This window comes from Fringilla coelebs, assembly GCF_963513975.1.
Source record: "Fringilla coelebs genome assembly, chromosome: 1".
Lineage (NCBI taxonomy): Eukaryota > Metazoa > Chordata > Aves > Passeriformes > Fringillidae > Fringilla > Fringilla coelebs.
The window spans coordinates 62,598,002-62,613,230 of record NC_140028.1 but is presented as its reverse complement, the minus strand read 5'-3'; the positions used below and the strand labels follow the sequence as shown (position 1 = coordinate 62,613,230).

General features: G+C 40.1%; 1 protein-coding gene across 1 annotated transcript in view; it reads left to right on the top strand.

Moving 5' to 3' along the window:
- The window catches only part of TMEFF1 (transmembrane protein with EGF like and two follistatin like domains 1), a gene marked incomplete at both ends in the record, with an annotated part of 111,888 nt that overhangs the window by 56,906 nt on the left and 39,753 nt on the right, over positions 1-15,229 (top strand). The window contains 2 exons of the mRNA XM_084206885.1: positions 10,031-10,140; positions 14,333-14,462. Coding sequence (XP_084063011.1) covers positions 10,031-10,140; positions 14,333-14,462 — 240 coding nt within the window. The remainder of the gene's footprint in view (positions 1-10,030; positions 10,141-14,332; positions 14,463-15,229) is intronic.

Below are 15,229 nucleotides of genomic sequence, written 5' to 3'. Positions count from 1 at the left end.
TGAAATGATGGCTTCCAGAAGGTCAACTCATCCCTACATGACAACCTGGGAGGCTGTCCCACAGCTGTGAATACAGTTTCTGTGGGGCTTTCAAGGACCAAGACCCAGCTGCTCTTTAAATATCGCTCTGACACTGAAACCACAAGAAGAGTAAGGGAAAGGAAAAGTGGGGAGGCTAATGAGGAATTAAAGTTGGCTTTTATTTCCCCCCAAATGTCTTTAAAATGAAGTAAAACAAACAAGAAGCCAAGTCACTTCGGTAGCTTTGCTTAGAGGAAAACGTCAACCCACATAGAGAGCTCAGTTCTTTTCGTGCTGGGACTTGAAGACAAACATGGATTGACATGACCTTGAGGGTGAAGAAAATAGATGGGCTTTGTGGCAAATGGACATACTTCTGATGTGATCAGGTTTCCGCTGACTTCAGCCCTGGTTTCAACAATGACAAGAAACCTCATGATCAGCCCCTTTAAACACTTCCCTTACTCTTGCTCACAGAGAGGAAGACTCCTTTCTCTGCCTGCATCCCAGGGCTCTGCAGGCAGTGATCAGATGACTGACATGGTTACAGAAAGGCTGCATCTTCTTGGCATCTTCTTGGCTGCTCACACCAGGGCTTGTTTCTCTTCTGCTGTAGAAAAAAATTAAAGTGAGGAGCAAAAAACAGAAGGAGCTCAGGAATTAGCACCAGGGCGAGGTAGAGCCATCAGCCATCCATTTCCTACCTGTATGCAAATATTGTAATTCTGGAGACCCAACAGAACATGACACCTCTATTCTGGCTCTTGATCCGGCTAGCTGGTCCCTGGACTCTATGCCTTTGAGTTTTGTGCAAAGAATGGGATCAGAATTTGACCAATATTATTTTCAAATTTAGAAATCACCTTGAATTACATATGTCACCTGCAGATCAAAGAAGAAATTCCCTGCAATGTTTATGGAAGATTATTAATTGATTCAGTGTTAATTTTTACCACTATTTTACTTGGATTCAGGTTCTTCAGGAGCATTGTGTTGTTTCAGTATCTGAACAGCTTCCCACTCCTCTACAGTGAAATTTGCTTCATAAACAGGACTGAAGAGTTCACCTTGGTTTGTAATTGGCATAGAAAGATTTCTTCAGGACAAGGATTCATTAGCCAAAGCTGTAGCTGCCATGGGAGCACTGTACTTGCTGGATGTGTTCCTATATGGGCAATGATGCTGGAAAGCCTGAGAAGCTCCCCAGCTTGGGGGGCAGGGGAGAGGACAGACAGAAGACCCTTACTAAATTGCTTGCTAATGTTTTGGGTATTTGACCATCTACTCTGCAAACTGAGAGACAGAGCAGGAAAGCAAAAGAACATTAAGGGAGCAAGGACAAATAACACTTTCCCACTGACTGTAATTGCACATGCTGCACAACTGTCAAGGCTTAACAGTATAATTTACCCAAATGAAAAATTTCCTAGGAGTCCCATTAGTTGTCTAAGGCTGGTGAAGTGTAAGAGCACTATTTTTAAAGTTAACCTACCAGAATAAATCCATTTGTATAGGCAGTAGCATTCAGCAGCCAGTATCCTGAAAGTCCATGTGTTTACTAGATCCAAGGCTAAATTTCCGAGTCTCAGTATGGCAAAGACCATGACAGTGCCATGAGTGGAAAAGAGTCAATAAGAACCACTTCTTTTCATGTGAAAAAAAACACATCACACATGTTTGTGTTCTGGTTGCATGAGCCTTGTCCCAATGTCACGGCTTTAATCCCAGCTGGAGATTAAGCACCATGCAGCCACTCCTTAAACCTCTCTCAATTTCCTCCCAAGCCCCAGTGGAATGTGGAGGAAAATTAAAAAAAAACTTGTATGTCGAGATAAGAACAGTTTAATAATTGAAGTTAAACTAAAATACAGTAATAATGGTAAATAATAATGACAATAAAAAGGAAAAAAAGCCAAGTGATTCACAATGCAATTGCTCACCACCCACTGACAGATGCCAGACTTTCCTTCCTGAACTCAGATCAGCCGCCCTTCCAGGTGACTCCTCCCATGTTACATACTGGGCATGATGTTCTATGGTGTGAAATATCCCTTTGGCCATTTTGGGTCACCTGTCCAAGCTGTGCTCCCTCACAGTTTCTTTTGTGCGCCTCCTCACTAGCAGGGCATGAGAGAACGAAAAAAATGTCCTTGTCTTGGGATAAACAAGATAAAACCCCCAACCATCAGTGTATTATCAACCCATTCTCATTTTGAATCCAAAACAGCGCTGCAACAGCTGCTGAAAAGAAATTGACTCTACCCTAGCTGAAACCAGGGCATGCCCTGAATTCCTCCAACTGGCAGTGGAGACATTGGACCCCCTTTCTCCAAGCAGCCATTGATTTTCCATTAGCTTGTAGGAAGATCCGTGTCCCAGCCTCTCCTGCTGTCAGATTTGGCTGAAATTGCCCAGTGGGTGCAGAAGTTATAGCAACAAACCAACCTGTCTGGAAAGTTGCAGCTCCTGCACAGCCTTGGTTTCCTTAGAGACTGAAGACTGATAATATATCTTTTAATCAATCTTGCTGTAAATATGCTATATGAGCATGTTCCTTTTCTAATATTTTAATTTTATGTAAAAATATGCAATGACATGCTTACTTTTTTTTAATGGCTTTGAATAATCATAGTCAATAATGTTTTGTCGTAAGATATATTCTGCACTGTAAGCAAGTTTTGAAGTCAGTGTCCTGGATAGCTGCTGACAGAGAAGAACACCAGACCCAGGTCCTGAAGGCCAGATTGCTGTACTGCCTGACCTTGATACAAAAGTGTTTATGAGAGAGAAAATAATTCCAGGTACCCACCACACCTCTCCCTGTCTCCAACCAACTGCACAGCTTGTCAATTTGTACCATTTGGTTACATATTCACCATATTCAGATTATATAGAATTTCTGAGATATTGCTGAAGCTTTTAATATAAGAAAGAAGTTAACTTTCTCTGCAAGCATTTTTTTCCCCTTGATGGAAGCAGAAATGTACCACTGGCTGCACCCAATATTTTGATGGAGCTGTCATACAAACACTCGTCGCTATGGCACTTTTCCTCATTTTTTTCACACTGAATAGAGTTAATTTCAGGCACACCAGCACTGTGAATATTGCAGTGTGGGAGACTCTCAGGTTCAAAGCCAGTCTTGTTACCTTGCTGTGTGAGTGCTAGTTGTTAAAAATTGCTGAGGTTTCCTATTGTGTACAAGAATACTAATTGCTTCAGCAGCATGTATGCATTCAGTTTTCTTCTGCTCAAAAAGGAAACTATGGTGATTTGAAATGTAAAAGTATAATCATCCTAGATAAATTGGACAGCACTTAAGCAATCAAAAGCTAATGCAGTCTTGTAAAAGTAGTTTTAGGGAAATATTTCAAGCTTTATTCACTCAGATAGCATTTCAAGAGCCAAAGCACAGCTTTATTTCTTCTTTCTGCACAATTGAGCATTAAATAGTGCACTGAGACACAGAAAAACAGGTTTTGCTATCCTCTAATACTGCCTAAGATTGTTTTCAAAACAGCAGATTTGCCATCAGCCACACAAGGCATCCATCAATTGACCATTTAAAATAAAAGTGGGAGTATTTGCATGCTGCTTGATTACAGTTGTCTATGTTTTTTTAGAGTAAATTAATTTTAATAATTTTGTTTATTTTTTAGTTTCTTTTTTCATATAACCCCTTGGCTGTCCCAGTGAATTGTTTCCTTTTAATTCAAGTCTGAAAGAAAATTATACCATATCACATCAGGAAAAGGACATTAAAATTACTTTTAACTGATTTAATTATTTAAAGCTTACATTCATTTTAGATTTTCTTGTGTTAAATTTTCATTTTTCTCTTTTTCTTCTCTGATTGCTTTTATTTAAAAATTCTTTTTGTTCTTCTTCTCTTTCCACTCCCCACATTCTTAATTTCTTATAATTTTTTGCTAAACTGCCACCTCAAATCAGTGGCAACAGCCATCTTCAAAGGGGATATGCAGTGTCTGAAGGGCATCCTTCATCTCCCTAAATTATTTCCCAGTAGTTTGTCTTATTGTCTGCCTTCTTTTCTGAAAAACATAATTTTTTATTTGAACAAGAGAGTATGACCTGTTCTGTCTTGCTTTGCCTTCTTTGGCACAAGCAAGTATTATTTATTTGGACAAGTAATTGCTAATTTTGTCTGAGGGGCTTGTCTGCTCTCTTTTTCTTCATCTATAACCTGTGACAATTTCTGAGAAGAAAATCAGCAAACATAAACTCTACAATGCAAATTACTGTGATTTACATAATCCACAACTGCTGAAACACAAGGATTATAAAATGCTCTGAAAAACATAATGCAGAGATTGTTTATTAATTCCCAAATAAATAGTAATCTCAGGTTTTATCAATGACACACACACTTGGGAAGCTCGTGGTTCCCGTGTTTTAGTTATATTTTGTTCTCTGATCAATGAAGCCAGAAAAGGCCCTTTCTCCTTTGGTTGCAGGGCTAAAGCCAGCAAAGTCCCAAGGAGAGCAAGAAGGATGGGAAAGGGTCAAGAGCTAGATGGGAGGCACCCCAGGAGTGGCTGAGGTCCCGTGGTCTGTTCAGCCTGGGGAAGAGGGGACTGAGGTGGGACCTCCTCGTGGTCTGCAGCTTCCTCACAAGGGGAAACAGAGGGGCAGGCACTGATCTTCTCTCTGGTGAACAGTGACAGGACCTGATGGGAAGGCATGAAGCTGTGTCAGGGCAGGCTTAGGTATTTTTAAGGTATTTTTCCTAATATATACCTTTCCTAGATATTAGGAAGTTCCCACAATTACACTTTCTGTTCAGAGCCTGGGTGAAACAGCTCTGTAAGCATTTGCATGACTTGCTGCAGGAATGGCTGCTCTGGATATACTTCAAAAAGCTGTGGGATGGAGCTGAGCTTGTAGATTAAGACATCTAAATGTAAATGTTTCTGTATGGACGTGTGCATGTGAGCTAAGTGTCTGAACCAATGTCAGAGTCACTGTAGGTGATGGAAATCTGCAGTGACTGAAGCCACTGCCCGATGGGATGGTCGTATGTCTGCAAGCCATGGGTTGGATTTACAGGAGAATTGTGCAGTTTTGTTCTGAGCTGGCAGCAGGAGGTGAGCAGAGGTATTCCAGGGACACCCAAAATACTTCCCTGGATATTTTTTTTTGCAGTGCCATTCAAACTCACCTGGTTGAAGTGGGCAGGCTGTCCTTGTGAAGCATGGGATCAGAGGCCTGGCTCTGAGTATCATCTTTGTTGTGTGGCAAAGGTTGTGACTGGCAGGTAAAGGTTTATTCAAGAGCTCAATTTAAAGCTCAGGTTATTACTGTACTTGTATTACTGTACTTGTGTGAGCACCTCAGCTTTATAATTCCCTTTATAAGGGGAAGATTTCGGTAGGTGGTTTTTTTCCCTCATTATATTCTCCATTCATTTACAAATAATTTGGCAAAAGAAAAAAAAAAAAAGGCCAGTGATTTGCCCAAGCCAATCCAGAGCCATAAGACTGACTCCTAAAACTGGGCAGGTTATAGGTTTTCTGTTCATCAGATCTTGTCTTCTTTGACTGTGTTTTGTGGTCCTGAGAGCTCCAGTCATAACATCACTATCTCCAGTAGACTTTGTGTGCTCTAACATATCCCTACACAATATAATCTCTCCTGAGCCCCTTTTCCAAGCCAATGTTGACTCAACTCAAGTTCTTACAGCTTTGGGGGTTCTATTAAGCTGTAGAGTTACAGACTTTTTGTGAACTCTCCCAGGTCTGTCTGTGTGTATGTGTCTATATATGACTTCCATCAGAGGTCGTACATCCTAATTTAAAGCTTGACTTCACAAAGAACAAACTGTTTGGAAGACAAAAAATCCTTGCCTTTTTCCTCTAATGCAAATTTTTTTACCCTTTTACCCCTTTTTTACCAAACCCATAGGTTAAGAGCAAAAGGTAGCAAGGGGTCCCAACACCTACTGTTTGGAAACTTACCCAGAGAAAGAGAAAACAGATAGGAAAGCAGGCAGAGTGAGTTTTTTCTCAGGCACAGCTGCAATATTCACATGCTCACTTTCATGTGGGAAAGGAATTTTTCCTTATAGCCATTCATCATTACTATGTACTATTACCAACCCCAGGAGAAACATGAGTTATGAAAAAGCAAAGCAAACAGATTTACCCATCTTAGATTTTGCTTTATTCTTGAGGTATCCAGATGGAAACAGGATGTTTGATGTACTAAAAACTACAAATTTGATTTCATCTTCAGGTTCAGCATTTTGACATATGTAATTTACCTTATAACAAGAGCCTCAGAGCAATGCATTTTGAGTTCACAGGCAAAAAGCCAATCTACAGCTACTTGTATTGAGCTGTACCTCACATTCTCAGAAAGGAGTCAAAATGGAGAAGGCTTTCCTCTTTTTTACTGATCTAACAAATTTTCACAACGTGAATTCTTTTCAACAGAGAAAAAAAGACAAACCCAGAAGACCTTGCTGTAGGTCTTTGCAAGCTGCTCTGTGCCAGTCACACAACCAGGAAGTGTATTGGCTGAAGAGATACTAAGAAATCATTTTAATGCCTCATTTCAGGTCTTTGGAGATTAATTTTATCATAAATTTCAAAGCCTGACTTAATTGCGCTAATTATATTTTCTCTTGGGAACTGATGGATTACTACCTAGCATATTCTCACTGTGCCTAATGAATCACACAGAGGCTTTCTCTTATTTATACCTGCTGGAAGTCAAGGAAACGAGTTACAATAGGCACTGAAGAAACATGCAAGAAATTACCCTAAACCACTTGCTACATATTCTTGCTCTTCTCATGGACCTGCTCTTACAGTGATGATTCCACTCTGATGGAAATAATTGCCGAGAATCCGTTTTAATTCTCTGTCAGTGGGGAATTCACTGAAAAGAGAGCACATTTCAGACATGCAAGACATCTACAGTTCCTCTACAGTTCACATCACTCTTTCAACATCATCCACCCATCCACACGTGCTCCTTTTTGAAGGGAGTGCTGTGGGTGCAGAAGCAATTACAGCCACCACACTTCCCGGTACTTGTGATTCCATCAGATGTAATCATGCACGCATTGGAGGCCTGATTTCGCTGCTGCTGGAATTTGCCACTGAATGGAGTAAGGGATTAGGTGACATCCTGTCATAGAATAAAGTTCAGCTGTCATGTTCAAGTGCCAATCACCAGGATATCTTGTTTTTGTACAGCTTTGAAAAATCATGTTGTCTCCTGGTCTCTGCATGACCTTTCCTGCTCAGTGTTCATTTAATTCCATAAAGCTTATAATCAGTATTTATCATTTATATGGAAAGAAAAACAGCCCATGCCTAAAATGAAGTAACCATTTAAAAGCACTGTGTCCTTTCTCTCCTCTTAATTCCTCCTGTGGGATCAAAAGCAACGCCAAATATCTTTTTTCCTTGGTATGAGGGAGGTTCACAAGGGCTAATTCTGCACCCCCATCTTCATATGCTTTCTTACAGTTTTGCTCTGAAATCTTTCCCTTTCTCTCTGGCTTTTGCAGGCAGAGCAGTAGCTAAGCTACAAACAAGTATATCTCGAGCTCAGCCTTGATGCTGAACTGCTATCTGACCTCTCTTTCTGAGCTCACCCCATCCTTCTCCTCTGCAAAAAAGTGAGGTCCCTTGCCCACCAGTGTGGTGAAGGGGCTCCTTTCTGCACGTTTGTGTGCCCACTCCACACTGGGCAAACACCAGTATTGAGGAAAACTCTGCACTACACTGCTTAGGCAGTTGGACATTGTGTAGACTCACAGAAATTCAGGAATTGCAAGGAAGAATAGCAGGTGCCATGGGGTTTCCTCTGCTGGTCAGGAGCATGGGGTAGGATGTTGCAAAGCACTGAGTCCAGCATGCTCAGCTGAGAGTTGAGCAGGGGGGAACAACATCCCATTTTTTTCCTGACCCGATGAACGCAGTCATTTGAAAGCAGTGCATACTCTAATTTGACTGTACAGTTATTCCTTTTCAGAATTTCATTTTCTCGAATGCCGTATCACCTAAAGGTGGACCCTCCTTTCAGACATGACAATCATTTCCCCTTAATTAATTCTGATCGCTTGTTCATCTTCGCGGAACAGACCTTCATGGAGAGGAAGAAAGGCACGTTTCCTTCAGGAGCGAGTTATGAACACATTAAATTGAAAGGCTGCGATGTTCTGTCACATTAGCTTGGTCCCTACAACGCAGCAGTCACGCTTGATAAACGGCGACATTAAGAATAACATTAGAGAACACAGGCACGGGGTTGTGATGGCAACCAGGGTACCTATCTGGTCATTGTTACACACACTGCCCTCCTCATCTGTGCTTTTGGGAGCCATGGACATGTAGAGGGAAAAGAATCAATATGTTTCTCAATTTTTTCTCGTGGCTGACAAAAAAAAAAAAGTGGGTTATAACTGGACTTTTCTTTGAGCTGTAATCCTGTAACTTCAACGCCATAAAAAATACATAATTATGCCCTGTTAAATATAGAAGCATGTGGGAAAAGTGGTAAAATTTATTACATTAATTATTGTTTATTTATTTATTTATTTATTTATTTATTGATATAAACTATATGTGTGGGCGTATAATGTTACATAAACACATAGGAGCAGTTTTCCAGGGTGTCTATCACTGTCATACCAAAGTGCTGATACTGCTGTGAGGAGGAGGCTGATTGCCTATTTAAGACTCTAAGTGGCAGCGAGGATTATTTTCTTCTGCTTTTGACCTACCTTTCCCCATTTCTGAATGGCTGGTGTTCAGTTCTTTCTTTAAGCCAGTTTTCTGGATAGGGCTTGCTTATTAAAAGTCACAGACATTATTTTAAATCACACCGCTGTCAGTGAACCTCTTTAGTGGATCATACTTGCTATGGAGTCCTGAAGGTTTCTGGCTTGAACCATAGCACAGACATCTTTGAATCATATCCTCTGATTTCACTGCACATTTAACAGTGTCAGGGGATTTTTCTAGAGCCCTTGGAGTTATTTTGCCCTTTTCATTGGAATCAATAATGCCAGCACTGTTCCCACACAGCCTGATGAGGTCACATTTAGGCAGACACTGACCACTTCCATTATCCCACTTGTGCTTTCTTTTGCTGTCTTTCCTATATATAATTCAAATCAAATACTTATTTTAAAAGAATATATTTATTCTCTTTTAAAACTAGCCTTGGATTGTGATGTCCAAAAAGAGCTTGAAGCTAGTTAGGAAACCTTTGTGCTGGAGCTAGTGCCTATGCAGTTGATGTGTAAAACCCCTTGGTTTCCCTCTTGCCAGCTGTGCCTGTGCTGCAAGCTTACGGTGACAGGAGCTGCCACTTGTGCTCCATAGTTTTATGCAGGAACTATGACACAGATCTCTGGTTCATTACTCTGGCTCCTACAGTGCAAGCAAATTATAATAGTTTAAACACAGTTGGGTTTATTTTTAGTCTGAAGGATAGCAGTGTGGCCATGGCAGAGACTGAAAAACCAGGCAGAGAAATTCTGATGGTTTAACTTTTTTATTTCCTCTATTTCCTCTGTTTTCTATTTCCTTTGTAGAGAGTAAAGCAAAAAGAGGTAGCAGGTGAGACACATAGGCTACAACCTGTGTAAAACTCCTGACTTACTAGAAACAACTTCTGTGGAGAAGGGTTTTACACTGGGGCATCCCCATCAGTGGAAAGGTGGAAGAGAGTTTCGGTAGTATAAATACATGCTTTCTCTCTATCTGTTTATGTGGTGAATCAGCATTTAGCCACAGCCACTCCTCCAACCAGGCAAAGCTGCCTCTGGGGAGCAGGACCTGGCCCTGGAGAGGAGCCCAGAGGCAGGGCTGAGCCCATGCAAGGCAGCCTGGGGAGCAGCTCTGGCATTTTTCCTTTAATTTCTATATGGGACTAAGGCAGCAGGGGCACTCAGAGGGTTTAAGGACAAGGCAGTCCTCAAAATACCTCATCTTACAATTTCTTTTCTGTCTTATTTTTCTGTTTTTTGCAGAGTTAAATGTAAAGGAATCTGACGTAAGAGTGTGTGATGAGTCGTCATGTAAATATGGAGGAGTGTGCAAGGAAGAGGGAGATGGCTTGAAATGTGCATGTCAGTTCCAGGTAAGGGCTGCTCACCTTTTTGTTTGCCATTTCTAACAAATCCTTCAGGTGTATTGAAGTATTTGTAGAGTCACTGCTTCAAAAGTTGCACTCAGCAACAGGCTTATGGACTCTAGCCATAAGCCCCTTTTTCAACGGCACTGATTGGAACAGGTAATAGCAGGGTCACCGGTGATCATAAAGGTTTTGAATTAGAACAATGAATTAGTCCTGCTCAGAAAAAAAGTAAAATTAAAATGTCCTCTGAAGTTTTAAAAAGAAGTAAACAGGAGGTTCAATTTTTTGTCTGCTTTTAAATCTTTAGTTTACAGTTTTTATAACTTTTTTATAACTATCATGGCAATTCTTCTCCCCTCCTGCCACCAACTTTTTTAGAGAAAAATACAGCAGTTCTTTCTTTTCACAGTTTATAGCCAGGACAAATGTACCAAATATTATGTACAAGACTTATGGTAAAACTGGAAGAGCTGGCAGTGTTATCAGCAAACCCTGGAGTGGGCTGTCTTTCAGTGTTTTAAAAATAATTGTGTGTTCTGTTTCTCTTTCGGTGTTTTAAAAATAATTGTGTGTTCTGTTTCCAATAAATAATAAATCAAGGGGAATCAGAATAGCAATGGTGGGTATATGATCTTGCTCTGGTTTTGGATTCCAGTGTTTCAGAGCTGGCTTTTGATAGTGCACTGTTCACCTGTGCTAGGGACATTGTTCTAGCTGCCTTCAAAAGGGTGAAAAAATTCTTATGAGACAAGGCTTTTTCATCTGTCTAAGTCTGTCTGTAACATCCTTTTATGCAAAATGGTAAAATCAAAGCTCAGTAATGGTTAAAAAAAAAAAAAGGAAAATAAATACAACCCTAGGATAACCAAAGGTTTCCTTTATTTTTTGTAGGTGGTAAATTTTGTGACTTCCTAATAATCAGGTCTTGAAGGCATAAAAAAAAAGAACTAGTCCATGTGCTAAACTGTTAATTTGTTTTGAAGAGTGCATTTTTTTTAAAGCATTGTTTTTAAATTACTTGCATGTTTACTTGTACTTCTTGAATAATTTATTCTATACTCTTAGGAAATAAGTCTATGGGTGAGGAGAAGATACTGCATTTTTCAGACATAGCAGGTTGAAAATCTTCCTGTAACTCTCAAATTTAATTGAGCTTGCTCAATTTGCTGCAATTAGCAGCACCAAAATTTCCAGGCAGCAAACACCCAGCCCAGACTGTTAGGGTCTTCACATGCAAGACTACTAGCTATTTTTTTCTGATATTTCAAGGTTCCAAAAGGAAAGCAGACACATTTGTGTATAGTGATTCAGCTGAAGAGGCACTGAAATGAAGATGTGGGACTATCACCCTGTTCTTCCAGAAGTGTGTTTCCTATTCATGACAGAGCTGTATAACTGTCCCCCTAGATTTTTTTCCTAAGATTACTTTGCAACCCCTGCTGGCAGTTCAGAGGTCTAAGTATCTTTCCATAGCATATATATTATGTATGTCAAAAGCTTTAGCCAGGAAAATACTTGCTGAATTAATACAGCAAGGCATTTTTTATGTTGTTAAAACTGCAATTTTTAGAAAAATGTACCATAACAAAAGACTTGCAAAATTAAATTGACCTGGGATCCAGGTTATAGCAGGTAAGATGTTCCTGCCAGCAAGGAAATCACAGAATCCATGAATATGCTGAGTTGAAAGGGGCCCACAAGGATCATTGATTCCAGTTCCTGATCCTGCACAGGACACACCAGGAGTCACACCACGTGCCCCAGAGCATTGTCCAAACACTCGAACTCTGTCAGGCTGGTGCTGTGATCAATGCCCTGGGGATCCTGTCCCTGTGCCCAAGCACCCTCTGGGTGAAGAACCTTTTCCTGATATTCAACCTAAGCCTCCCCTGACACAACTTCAGGCCATTCCCTCAGGCCCTGTCAGTGGTGACCACAGAGAAGAGATCAGTGCCTGCCCCTCCTCTTCCCCTCCTGAGGAAGTTGTATCTCAGTGAGGTCTGCATGACAGAGAGGTGTTTTGGGGATCAGAGTGGCACAACGAATCAGAGCCACCCCTGAACTAAGGCTGAGACTGGCACAAAATTTCTTCAGATTAGGGAAAATGGATGACAAATTTCAGTGTGGTTTGAAATACCTATAATGTCATGGCAGCAAGAGCTCTGCAGGATAAAAGGTCTTTTGCTGTGTTTTGGATGAGTTTTACAAAGCCTGGATGAAAAACAGATCAACACCTAGTGCATGTGTGTTATGAACCAGTGGGGAAGGTAAGATGGGATGAGGTGGGATGAGAGTAGAGAGAGACATCATGGTGCTCTTTTTCCAATTTCAGTAAGAAAGTCTTTACAAAAGTCAGTTTAATTAGATAACTGCTTTAATAGGAGAGAATAGGAAATGGAGCTAAGTGACAGTGATCAAATCTCACAACCCATTCAGATGTTGGAAACTCTGAAATCACACAGCCCTGGGTAGACCTTGGATGGATTTTCCCATGGCACACGGCGCTGAGCAGATCCTGTGCACGAAGAGATGCTCTCATTTTTGCCCATTTGAGGTATTAGACGACTTCCTTCTGAAGAGGGAGTCCTTCACTTCTGAAGGGTGCTCACAGAAGAACTTTGGGCTGTACTGTAACAAATCACTAAAGGCTTACCAAACTGTAAAAAAGGAGTTCCTTTACTTTTCATTTTCTATCCTCAGAAGAGAACCTGCAAATTTGAACCATCACACAGAGACTTAAGGAGAATTGAGAATTACCTATTGAACAGATGATCATCTATTGGAAAGTATTATCCCCCTCAGGAGTTGCCTGTTAATTACTCTCTAGAAATGACTGCTCTGTGTGGCATGTGGCAGGACTAATGGTGGAGTGTCTGAGAGCTGCTCACTATGGGGAAGTATTACAAAACTGTTAGAAATAATTTTCAGAGCTGGCAGAATGATTTATTTTTCTCCATACCTGCTTAGTTCATTCTCAGTTGGTCATCTATGGCAGGATGACAAAGGATTGGAGGGTAATACCCTTCAAAATTATGTTTTAGCATTTCAGTATTTTGACCTTTATGTATGTCAAAGCATAAAGGAACTGTTGTGGGAGAGACCCTCACTTGGAATTTGGAGAAGAAACTCTTTTATTTTTAGTCATTTTAGCTTAACTAGTGTTGTTATTTCTGATTATACTCTCACGGCTTGAACTACACCAGTTTAATCACAAACTTTGTGTGGTTAAGAACTTTAGTGGCTACTCTGTATTTCATCATTGCTTCTTGGCTTTTGTTTTTGGCTGAGTTCTTTTTACGTAGGGGTGTTGAAGATGCGAAAGGTGTCTGACATTAGAGTTACCAGCACACCCCCAAACAGGGCAATATCTCCTTTTCCATGCTGTGAAGCAGGGTTTGGACCTCCAGTTCAGCAGGAAGTCGTGCAGCACTCTCGGATGTTAGGCAGATTGCTGATCCCAGCATCTGAACGCACATTATGTGTACGAGGGTTTATAATCCATTTCTGTTAAAATATAAGAAAACAGCAAAATGCAGGTAGCTTCTGCAAAAGCTATTCTGAATGATAAGTTTTCCTTTCTTCCTTTCTTTCTTTTTATTTGTATAAAATTCTACTAAATTTAAGATTTAAATTTTTCAATGTATAATAGAAAAGCATTATTACAGTTGTTGACCAAGTAAAAGACTCATGATGCTCTTGAATTTAGTGAGAGTGGCTATTGTTTTCCACCTCCTTTGTAAGACTGTTCTGACCAAAAAGGTCAGCAAATCTCCCCTTAAGCACTGTTCTCCTTAAATTCTCCTTTGCTCAGTTTCAGCCCCCTGTGCCTAGTCATACTTTCTTGTATTATCTTGAAGAAGTTTTCTCCTGCGTCAGTGTTTATCCTTCACATACTTCTAGATGCCTGACATATTCCCTCTAGCCAGTACAAAGTCCCAGCATAGTTATTTTGTGCTTTTAATCTTTCCTACTGAATTCCTATGTTCAGTCCATGTGGAGTTAGACTATTATTTCAGTGATCTGAGAGGAATACATACAGTGATACTGAAAAACTAATATATTTCAAGTAGTTCTTTAGCAAAAAGGGTTATAAGATGCTGTTAATACCACAACAACCTCCCTGTATATTAATATGCAGTTCAGATTAATCACTTGATTTCTGTATGACTGGGTTATATTATAATTTCTTTTCTAGTGTCACACGAACTATATTCCAGTTTGTGGATCAAATGGAGACACTTACCAAAATGAATGCTTCCTCAGGAGAGCTGCTTGCAAGCACCAGAAAGAGATAACAATGGTATCAAGAGGACCTTGTTATTCTGGTATGTAAAACATCACTTTGTGTCATTAATGAATGATGTTTTATGGTTAGCTCTTTAGTTTTGCCCTTAATTCCAGCAATTAAAATTTTTGTGCTTTTCAAAGGATGAACTAATGTGGAAAGCCCGAGTCCTCTTTAGGAATGGAACCTTTTGCTAGACAAGAAATCTGATATATCTTCTCATATGCTAACAGATTAATAAATAAACACTACAAGCTGAAATACTTTATCTGAGAAAACAGATTATTAATGCTTCTGTGGTGCTTATAGAGGAGCATTGATATCCATCAAAAGGCTTTTAACAAATTTGGAGCAGATTCCAAATTAGACATTTCTTTAGGGCTTTTATTTTTAGGATACACAGAATTAGTGTAGCATCCAGCAAGTGACACTGGTCATCCTGACTGCTGCTCTACCTGCATCCAAGGCATCATCTTTGACTTTGGGTCATTACACTGAAGATATGCATATCTTACAAAATCCTTCTACCTCACATTTCTAATGAACATGCCTTTTCTGTCTTTCCACACACTTAAAGCATAGATTTTTCTGTTTCAAATACATGGGACAGGTTTTCCCTGTCTTGACTATTACAACATACTCTTAGACTCAGAAAGTTTAACCTCCAGTGGTGTTCTGAACCTCTGGGGAGATTCAAAGCTGGTAAGACCAGACACATGGCTGGCTTTCTTAGAATGAAATTAAATGGATCACTAGTGTCAACAACTGCATTCTTTGGTACACAAATGCACATAAAATATTGAGTTG